At 40.2% G+C, this 10748-nt stretch overlaps 1 protein-coding gene across 2 annotated transcripts in view; it reads left to right on the top strand.

Annotated features, from left to right (window-relative positions):
• Nucleotides 1-1944: 1944 nt before the first annotated feature.
• TRIP11 (thyroid hormone receptor interactor 11) overlaps nucleotides 1945-10748 on the top strand; it is a 35211-nt gene continuing 26407 nt past the window's right edge. The window contains exons 1-6 of one of the 2 annotated variants that reach the window (XM_071809564.1): nucleotides 1945-2565; nucleotides 5078-5154; nucleotides 6273-6383; nucleotides 7514-7789; nucleotides 8632-8700; nucleotides 9414-9579. In XM_071809564.1, the coding sequence (XP_071665665.1) occupies nucleotides 2427-2565; nucleotides 5078-5154; nucleotides 6273-6383; nucleotides 7514-7789; nucleotides 8632-8700; nucleotides 9414-9579 (838 nt within the window). In that variant the 5' untranslated portion in view covers nucleotides 1945-2426. The remainder of the gene's footprint in view (nucleotides 2566-5077; nucleotides 5155-6272; nucleotides 6384-7513; nucleotides 7790-8631; nucleotides 8701-9413; nucleotides 9580-10748) is intronic. The other variant, XM_065838556.2, reaches the window with a different exon arrangement.

Here is a 10748-nt window from a genome sequence, read left to right as displayed (position 1 = left end):
TGTGCTTTCTTTTATCTGTGGATTGGGCACAGAATCATCAAACATTAAAATCTTGTCTTTGCTGTCAATGGGCTTTGCACCAGTTGTTGTGTATGTGCATTAGCATTGGGCTGATTTCCTGTTGCTCGTAACTGACATTTTGTTATCTCTCTCTTTTCATCTGGTGATAATCCAAAATTTATGTAAAGACACTTCTGTTAGGAAGAAAGTTGGTGCATTACTGTATTACTGTAGTTATGCTACATCTTTATCTTATTTTTAAATTAGCATACAATTGTTAATGTTTGCTGGTTTGCTACCAGAATACACATTGTTTTTGTGGCACAATGAACTGCTTTTGTAGCTTAGTCAGTCCACAGGCTATACTGGATGATTCTCATGTACCTTTACTAACAGTACATGAAGCCAGTCAGCTAAAAAATGGAGTTACAATGCTAAGGAGTCAGTTTCTAGTTTTTCAAGAGCAGTAATTTTCAACAGTGGGGATAAAAAAAGCCCTCTGTGATACTTTATTGACTTCTTGACATGTTATTATAAAATGAACCACACTGGGAGACATTTTATTAAGTTTGGAAGATATCCCTGATTTTATTTGAAAAATGTTAAGACAGTTTCCCATAAAAATTAATTAACCAAACACTACTGGAAAATATGACATATCTTTTATCTGGACCCATATGGTTTTTATTGAACTATGATATAGGGTGTTCTGAGCAGTGTAAACATTTCATCTCCATTAAACCCAATATGTTAAATTAACAAAACCAATTAACAGGTATGTTTCATTTCATGCTGCATCACAGCACCACTACCTTTTTACTATTGTGGGTTGGGTTTTTTTTTTTGAGCTAAAAATGGATTTGAAGTACTGTATGATTGTTTTTAATAGGGATAGTAGTAAAAGTGGTGAATATAATTTGGTAATGCGTAAACCTGATGTAAAAATAATTCGCTGAAGAAGGCAGGCAATTTTTATTACTAAACTGTCAAACCTGACAGCTATTTTGGTTGCTTTTAACTAACTAACACCTGGACCACATACTGTGCCCGGCCTCAGAATTGCATCCAAGTGACAATGGACAGGAAAGCTAAAAGGCAATCCAGGCTTGGAGAGCAGCTACAAAACATTTGCCAAGGCTCTGCAAGATACGGTTTGGTAAGCAATAACCAAGTTTTTCCATAGCCTTTTGGTAATGCTCATCCCCCAACACCTCCAGAGTGTGTGTTTTGTGCCTGCTGGATTCGCAGCACCTCTCTAGAAGTGTTAAGATTTCACCTGTCTCGTTTGAAACTAGCAATGAGCTAGCTACCCTGTATTTTACTTCAATCACTTTTTATTATTCTGTTTCAGTACTGCATTTTCTGTAATAGTGCATTACTCCATGTAGTCCCTTATATTTTTAAATACCTCCCTTGATCAAAACCAACAACAGCTTGGAATTGAACTGGTGCCAGGGTTGTGGCTGGAAATCCAACCACACAGCCATGGCACCTACACCCAAAGCAGAGCAGGCCTAAAGGTTCTGTGAACTTGCATCTTTCATAAAAATACGTAAATACAAATGTCTTCACTCTTGCAGCAGCTGGACACCCTGTGTTTTGTTAATGACACATGACACAAGTATGTGTAGGTAATAAGGTTGGGGTTCATGTTCATCACAGGGCATTACCTGCCCAGTTCCAAGCTCGTGGGCCGTGTCTGTGGCTACAGAGTGACCCTCCGGGCCCCAGCCCAGCCCTGGCTGCCGCTCGCTGCGGCCGCTGCCCGCCTGGCCTCACCCGCAGGGTCTCACCGGCGCAGCCTCGTGTGGCGGCTTCCGGGTTCCGCCACTTCCCTATTACGCAGACAGATCATTTGTGCATTTATCATTTACCACACGACGAGACGCTCCGGCCCCGCCTTCGGACAAGGCGAGTGCGGCGGAAGCAGCTTGCACTCCAACCCGTACCGCGGCTTTGGCTCTGTCCTCCTGCAAACAAGCACACTGCAGAGCCATGCGTCTCCCCGTGGCTGCCAGCCGGCGCATGCCGCCCGTCAGCTCGGCCGCCCGCCAGCTCGGCCGCCCGCAACCATCAGCCTGAGGCCACCCCTCAGCTGTTCCACCACTATCCCGGCATGCTCTGCTGCCGCATACACGTCACAACCGCGGCGGCGGCGCTCTGGGCAGCTGCGGCTGGCGTCGATGGTGTTTCAGGAGGGAGTGTCATGGCGACCGTCGAGGTGGCAGAGACTGGAGCCGCCGGGAGGAGCCGCTGAGCCGCGTTGTACTGGGGGAATGCGGGCGGCGCTGGCGGAGGGGTCGTCAAGCCCGGTCTGCTGAGCCCGCAGCAGGAGCCTTGACCCTCCCTAGCGAGGAGGCCGGTGTCAGCGGCGGCGGCGCCCGGCGCGCGGCTGAGCGAGGCCCCGAGCCCTCCGAGCGGCGGCGATGGCGTCGTGGTTCGGCGGGCTGGGCTCGGGGCTGGGCCAGTCCCTGGGGCAGGTGGGGGGCAGCCTGTCTTCGCTCACCGGCCAGATCTCCAGCTTCACCAAGGACATCCTCCTGGAGGGCGCGGAGGAAGTGGGCGGTAAGGAGGCCGGGGCGCCGCGAGGGGGGTGACACCGGCCGGGCTCTGTCCGGTCAGTGTGGCCCTGCGGTGCCAGGCTGGTGCGGGGGCCCTTCCTGCGGCCGGGGAGGCGTCCTCGGCAGCGGCGGGACCTCGCTGCCGGCCGGCCGGGGAGCTGAGGGTCGTGCCGAACCGCGGCTCGGTGCCTTTCGGGAGAGCTGCTGACAGCGTCTGCGCTTTTATTCCGACCCCAGAATCCAGAGAATAAACATATTCCCAGGCTATTATAGCAGAGATAAACCTGTTCTAGGTTTATTATTTGGGAGTTTGCGAATTGTTAATGAGGACCGAAAACACATAAACAACACTCTTCTTCCGTTCTGTTTGTTTAGTTTATCTAAACCCGTGTCTGATTAGCTGCTTTTAGAGTGGTTTCAGAAACTGCAGAGTAGCAGTAGTACAGAGGTATTTTGGCCACTGGTGTGATCTAAGTCTGACGTGTCACACAGGCAAAGGTCCAGTGTTTCTGATGTTTCTGTTATTGTTATTTCAGTTGAGCCCAGAGGAACCTGTTGAGTTCTACCATTCTCCTACAGCCAAGTAGGAGAACATGGCCCTTGTTTTATAGGCATTAGAAGCTAACATTTATATTTAAAGCAGGACATTGAAACAAAAAAACTGAGACATCAGAGTAAGATGTTAATCTTAAAAAAATAACAGTAGATTTATTCTAGACTATATTATTTATATTTTTAATAATGGCTTTTTGTTACCAGTTTTTGAATACGACTTTTGATTTTTCTAGTAGAGCCATGATATAACATGATAACAAATATTGTTAATATTGCTAGTAATGTTTACTGTCTTGGGAAAAAAATGAGTGTTCTTAGAACAGTGTTAAGAATAGCAGTCAGGAAGAACAGCTAGGACTTCTGAATACTCAAATGTGAAATTAAACAATTCTACTTTGTTTGCAACTTCACAACTATGAAGCATTGTAAAAGTATTGTATAAATCTTGTTGACAAGCTGATACTACTGGTCTCATATGGAGGGGGTTTTTTGGTATACAGGCAAAATGCTCAGAAGACAGAAGTTTATTCTGGTAACTGAAAAGTTATCTTTTTTCCACTTTTCTGAAAGACTGACTTAGAATTGTTTTAGATTCCAAAACCTATATTAATGTAGTCTGCAGACTTATGCTGAAAAACTCTGTAGTCATCTAGTGCATTTGATTTTCCTTTTTGAAAGATAACGTGGAGATTCCATTTCACACATATGCACTTCAGTTTGTGCAGGAGAGAGGTGTTGGTGTTCAGCAGTTCAGTTACTTCCAGGTGTATTTGACTGCTAGATACTGCTGTGAACAATTTCAGTTTCCTAAGCATTTCAGAGCAGTACATTTTTATGAGTTACTAGCCTTGAGGGTGTAAAAATCTAGTGACATCTAAGTACTTTTCTGTAAAAAGCCTTGAAATACTCTATGGCCTTAAAGAACACTATTCAAGCAGTTCCTTACATTCCTTTTAAAAAATTTACTAATGTTTTCTAATTTTTAATATTATCCCTTACATTCACTGCTTTCACTGCCATCTGAATTGAAGATGATGTTTGTGGATTATAGACTATAACATCTTCAGTTTAGCAGTTTTCATGGGTAGGTTGTTGCCTCTGCAGCACTTGAGCTGCATCAGTTTTTAAACAACATATAGGAAATGATGAAATACAGTACTTGCTTGAAAATGTTTAAAATTTTGAAAAATAGTCATGGTTGCTTTGTAGTCAATTCAGGATGATTTCTCATTAATAAAAAGAAATCTGTTTTTTCTATCCATTCGAAGTGGGATATGGGAGAAGTAAACATAACCTGTTTGAGGAAGGTTGGTCATTAAAGGAAGAGTATCCAGGGACAGAATTGTGTGGGTTTTGTATTAGATAGTCTGGTGTGGTAGATTGTGTCATCTCTGGAAATGAAAGCGAGTCATAGGATTTTTTTTGCGTGCCTTTATGTGGGGGCGAGGTTGGTGGTTTGTTGTGTGTGTTATTTTGTGGTTTTTATTGGGCTTGGGTGTTTGTTGTGTTTGGTTGCTTTTGTTTTTTGTTTTCTGAAAATTGAATCACTGTTGTGTGTATTTTAGGGAACAAATTCTTGCTTTGAAACTTCACATAAGATTAAAGAGAAACACATAGCTGTCATCTCAGGGGCAAAGTCCTAGATAAAATATTGATTCAGTGACGCAAAATAGCCAAGTAAAACTTTACCTTTCCCTTATTTTAAAGCTTAAATCCATACTTTTCTTTTAGTTTTATGATCTGACTTAAAATCTAGGTAGTGAGAACTAAAGTAGCTTCAGAAAGACTCTCTGGTCTAAAAAACAATTCTGATAGTGTTCTGATGAAAGCAACTTTGGTGTTTACCTGGGAATTAACACTGAAGCCGTCTGAAGTAAGATACTTATTAATAACTGTTGTATTAATTGATGTTTGTGTACTTAACAGATTAAAAAAAAAATGAAATTTTCATTTTCTTTCAGATGCAGCAACAGAACTCCACGTGTCCAATTCTAGACTCAGAGAAATAGAAAGTATTAATGCAGCACAAAAATTGGAAGTAAGAACTTTTGAAACACTGCCAAAAATAACATTTGTCTCTTGTAAAGGTGAAATGTTGCACTGAAGTTGTTTGTCCCTGGGTAAATCTAGAAACAGGTGTGACAGTGGTGTTAGAATGTGCCTCTTCTTTTTGGTGACAAACCACCGTTGCAGCTAAGGGGTCACATTTGTTCGTTGGAGTATGCACAGTGTGCAAGTTTTCATCTTTTGTGAACTGCTGCATCCTGTGACTGTTCCTACCTATCATGTGAACTTGGACTGCAGGAATAGACTTGGCTCTCAAAAGCTTGCAAATGCAAAAATCTTTTAAGTGTTTGTAAATTTTAGCTGGTAAAGAGTTAAAATTGATTTGTAGTGTTTTCGCTGTGACCACAAATACAAGCAGATGTAGACTGCCGGGTTATACTGGACAGCATGTGTTTTGCAGCAAGCTTCGAAGTGGAGAGAGCGTGTGTATTCCCTGATGCAGTTCTCTGTCTGTGTTGACCTACTGTATGGTCATTTTGACATAGCTACTGATGTTCATACTCTTCCAAAACAGCTAAAAATCCCATGTGCCCTGGTGGAAAGTGACTTTGTATATTTTTACAAGGGACTTGTTGGGTTTGTGACTTTATTTATTGCTGTAAACCAACAACTGTCACGTATGTTGGTTTACAGCCCTTGAGTACCTTGAGAAGTTAAGATTTTGGGGAAATAGGTGTTCCTGCTTGTCCTTTTTCTAGACTCTTGCCATCTGCTGTAGGCCAGTGTCAGAGAGAAAATACTGGACTGTATGTATGTTAGCTGCAATTTGTGCTTCGTGGCTGCTCCTAAATTCCACCTGTAGATCATGCTAAGATGTAATTCAGCCCTGAATTTTTTTTCTTAGCATTTACCTCTGGTCACCAAAGAGGTTTTCTGAAAGTGGGCTAGAGTCCATGCAATATAAAACCAGAAAGCTTGGACATGAACATAATTTTGGGCCCACTCTTAGAAGTTACTGTGTGTTTTGAGTGAAACAACATAAGAAATCTGTACTATGTAACTGCTGTTTTTGCTGTTCAGCATATTTGTGCTTTTCTAATTCCGTAAGAGCTGTTACGAATTTACCAACATTCATTTTCATTTTTGTAGAATGAGAGACTGAAAAAACTTTGTAGTGATCTAGAAGAAAAGCATGAAGCAGCAGAGCTTCAAATAAAGCAGTTATCTGTTGAGTACCGAAATCAACTTAAACAAAAGGAGGTAGGATACAGAGTAAAATATTTCAGATGTCCAACAGTCTTACATATTATGATGTTTAATCACTTTGTTGCAGTATCTGTGGTATTTCAGTGGAAGTACTTGTCACAGTTATGGTTTCTTGGTTTGTTGCTGTAGACACTGAGAGACTAAGACATATCTAAGTGAATCATGTAATATAAGCAGAACTGCCAGGAGATAGTTGAGATGAGAAAACCGGCAATGTCATGCATATATCAGAATTTCTGTTGTTTCTGGGATCACTGTAGGAAAGGACACTGCTTTGTGTTTCTGATTCAGTTATCTTCAAGAAAGGCAACAGGAGCAAATTCTCATCTGAATTACTTATATTGTCTGTGGATATTGTAATTATTTACCTAAACATATACAATTAAAGGGAACAGAGCTAGCTTTCATAATTTGAGAAGTGTTCCCTTGTGAGAGAAACATCAGCTTTATAGCCTATTGTGTAGCATGAGATTTCATAGCCTTTTAAATGAAGAAAGTTGCCAGTATGCCTAGAATTACACAAGAGGAGTTTTATTTCTGCTTTATCTGTAAATGCATGTGGGATCTAGAAGAAACAGAATTTTAAGATGTATGGAATTCTGCTTATTAAATACAATGTTAGAGTTGTTATGAGAAAATTGCATGCAGGTAATTTCAGTTTATTTTAAATAAGTAAATTTTCAAGATACTGAGTTGTTAAGTGTAAAAGAAATCTAATGTAATATAAATAACTGGGGGAGCATCATGTGTTGCTTAATTTTCATGTCTGAATACCATCTTAAAATATTTAAATTTCTTGTACAACCTGTTAACCTGAATCTTGCTATAGTACTTGGGTATGTTGGCAGCTGAAAAAATAAGCAATCAGTTTTACTTAAGTTTCACTTAACTGAAAACCATTAACACTTTTAATATGTGTCTTGGAATGAGGTACATTGTAAAACATTAGCTAAGACTGCTTTTCTCTGTTAGGAGAGTGGGGTTTTTTTCTATAAAGTTCAAGTTATCAGTGATCTATGCAGGGGTGGAATAATTTTGTTGGTTCACATTTCATAAGGCTGTAAGGGGAAAGAAAGTGTATTTTGCTCGTCTTATTGAAATAATGCAGTTTATTGTCTATTCAGGTGGAAATCAGCCATCTAAAAGCTAGACAGAATGCACTACAGGAACAACTGCAGAAAGTACAGACGGCTGCTCAGTCAGCACAGTCAGGAGCTGCTGTTTTGCCACCAGCCACTACATCAGCTTCCTATGCTCCAGTGGTCAGACACTCCTCCGGTTTTGAAGGAGATGACATGGATTTTGGAGATACAATCTGGTTACAACAAGAAATAAACAGATTGTCCAATGAAGTTTCTACACTTGAATCTGAGGTTGACCACTGGAAGCAGATTGCACTGGTGAGTCGTTCCTCTCTGTCTTACCCTCCCCTCTCACTTTCAAATTAGTGTTTTCATTGCATTTGGTATTTTTGGAGTGGCTCTTTTGAAAGTTTATGCTGTACAATTTGTAGAAGCAACATGATTTGATGGAAAAGCTGACACTTAATGATCTTTTAGTCATTTTCTTGCTGTCACATGAGTAGGAACACATTCAGTGACTAACTTCAGAATGCTTTTCATGATGCTTTTATGCGTGATTTGTCAAGTTAGGAAAAGGGTTTAATAAACATTGGCCTAGAATGTTACTTCAGGGTTTCATTTCTATGCGGCCTTTCCAGAAATACTTTATTTCTTCCTGGCTGTGATATTATTTATTGACAGCACAATACTGTTCAAAGTGATATTTGGATACTTGCGTACGGTTTTTACTTACTCTTGTCTCTGTCCTTGATATGTCAGCTATAATTCCTGGTCTGCTGAGACAAGAAAGAATGTAGTCTTTCAAGGTGTTGTTAGTGTGAGTCATCATTTTTCAAGCTATAGCCTGATTTCAGAAGTATACTTTTCTGATGTGGAAAAATTCAAGTAAAATTAAGGAACTCTGTTTTCTTATTAGGTGCAAAAACACCCTCACCCCATCCCAAACTTTTTCACATTTGCATATAATTAAAAAAAAAATGGAAAATAAAATGTTTCAATTAAAATGTCTTTTTAAAATCAAAATTACTGTAGATTTGAGTTTTACTTCATGTTAGCTTTGTTGTTTTCTACTTTTGAGTATCAGTAGAGGGAGTGCTTACATGAAAAATACACATATTTATCACAATTTTCACATGGATATGTGATTTTTCTTTTCTCAGTCTTCTAAAGTGAAAGGGACAAATGAGGCTGAACAAAGTGAAATGTGCAAACTGCAAAATATTGTTAAGGTAAGATGAAAACTCTGACAAACTAGTCTTCTCTTATGCTTTATTCTCGGTGATTTTGCCTGTGGTCACATGACTTGTGAAAATAGTTAAAATATTTACTACACTAGCACCTACATTTTCCCTATTAAAATGTGTGTGGGCATGTACTGCTAACTGAAATATTGCTGTGCTGTATGTAAAAACTCAGTTATTCTAAGAAAGGGTATTTATAGGATTTGATGAAGGTAATATGCAAGCTTAGAAGAATAACATTGGTATTTATGAGGGCAAATCACTTTCAGAAGCTATTGATAACTTATGAAACTGAAGTTAGATACACAAAATAATTTCTTCTCCCTTCTCAGAAACAGTTTACCTTTTCTCAGTGAACATGCTAAATATGGATTTGCATGTCATCCTTGAAAGTTACTAGAAATATGTCCAAAGTGTATCTACTTCCTATGAAAGAGTTGTAATCTCTCTTCATTAGTTTAATAGTTGCTGTAGTGTAGAACATACTGTTTGTGTAGACATATTTTTGAAAGGAATGTCTTTCAACATGTTTAAAAAAACCCAAACCAACAAAAGCCAAGAAACCTGATCTCTCCTGTGAGGAATCTTTTAATAAATCATTTAATTTTGCTAGGGAACACTTTTTTCTTTATTTCGTATATTTTCTTTCTTGAGCTTCTGTACTGTATTTTACCATTCTGTTTCTCTGTCGATGTCTTCAGGAGCTCAAACGGAATTTAAGTCAAGAAATAGATCAACATCAACATGAACTTTCAGTATTGCAGGATGCGCACAGACAAAAGTTAGTAGAGATAAGTCGTCGACACAGAGAAGAGCTGAGTGAATATGAAGAGCGAATTGAAGAACTTGAGAATCAGCTACAGAAAGGTCTGTATTATCCCATGCTTCTTTTTTATTTAATGTACAGTGAATTCTGGTTAAAGCATCAAATGTGTGTAACAGTGTAATGGATATCAAATACATGATGTTTAGTAATTTAATTTAAACTTTAGTTCAACTTCATGTTTAAGACACATGTGTGTCCTAGCATAATAGCTTACATCCACTGTGCTTGGCTAGAACACTGGAACGATAGCGTTTCATTTTCTGACATATATCAGTCTAGAGGGTCATTTTCTATACATAACAAATGTTGTGCTCTAAATTCTACACTTCCTGTTTTTTTTCACTTACACTGAATATAGATGTGGATGAGACATACAAAGTTGAAGATAAGAAAATCTCAGCACAGAAATAACATTGGTGACAAGTACTATGTGTCACTGGAGTTACTTAACAAAAACTCAAAGATTGACATAGAATCATAAAATAGTTTGGGTTGCAGGGACCATTAAAGATCTGGTCCAGCCCCGCTGCCATGAGCAGGGACATCTTAAACTAGGTCAGGTTGCTCAGAGCCCAGTCCAGCCTGGCCTTGAATGTCTTCATGGATGAGGCACCTGCCACCTCTCTGGGAAACCTTTTCCAGTGTTTCACCACCCTTATAATAAAAAAATTTCTTCATCATGTCTAGCCTAAATCTCCCCTCCTTTAGTTTAAAACCTTTATCCCTTGTCCTGTTGTAACAGGCTGTGCTAAAAAGTCTGGCCCCATCCTTCTTATAGGTCCCTTTTAAGTACTGAAAGGCTGTAATAAGGTCTCCTCAGAACCTTATTTTCTCTAGGCTGAACAACTCTCTCAGCCTGTCCTCACAGCAGAGCTGTTCCAACCCTCTGATCATTTCTGTGGCCTCCTCTGACCCCTCTCCAACAGGTCCATGTCTTTCCTATACTGAGGGCTCCAGAGCTGGATGCAGGACTCCAGGTGGGGTCTCACCAGAGCAGAGGGGCAGAATCACTTCCCTCGACCTGCAGGCCACCATTCTTTTGATGCAGCCCAGGATATGATTGGCTTTCTGGGCTGCAAGTGCACATTGCTGGCTGATGTCCAATCTTTCATCCAACAGTACCCCCAAATCCTTCTCTGTGAGGCTGCTCTCAGTCCCTTCATCCCTTTGCCTGTGGTGTTGGGGCTTGCCCTGATCCAGGTGCAGGACT

Source organism: Patagioenas fasciata, chromosome 5 (genome assembly GCF_037038585.1).
Source record: "Patagioenas fasciata isolate bPatFas1 chromosome 5, bPatFas1.hap1, whole genome shotgun sequence".
In the NCBI taxonomy this organism is placed as follows: Eukaryota; Metazoa; Chordata; class Aves; order Columbiformes; family Columbidae; genus Patagioenas; species Patagioenas fasciata.
This window is presented reverse-complemented; position numbering and strand designations above follow the sequence as displayed.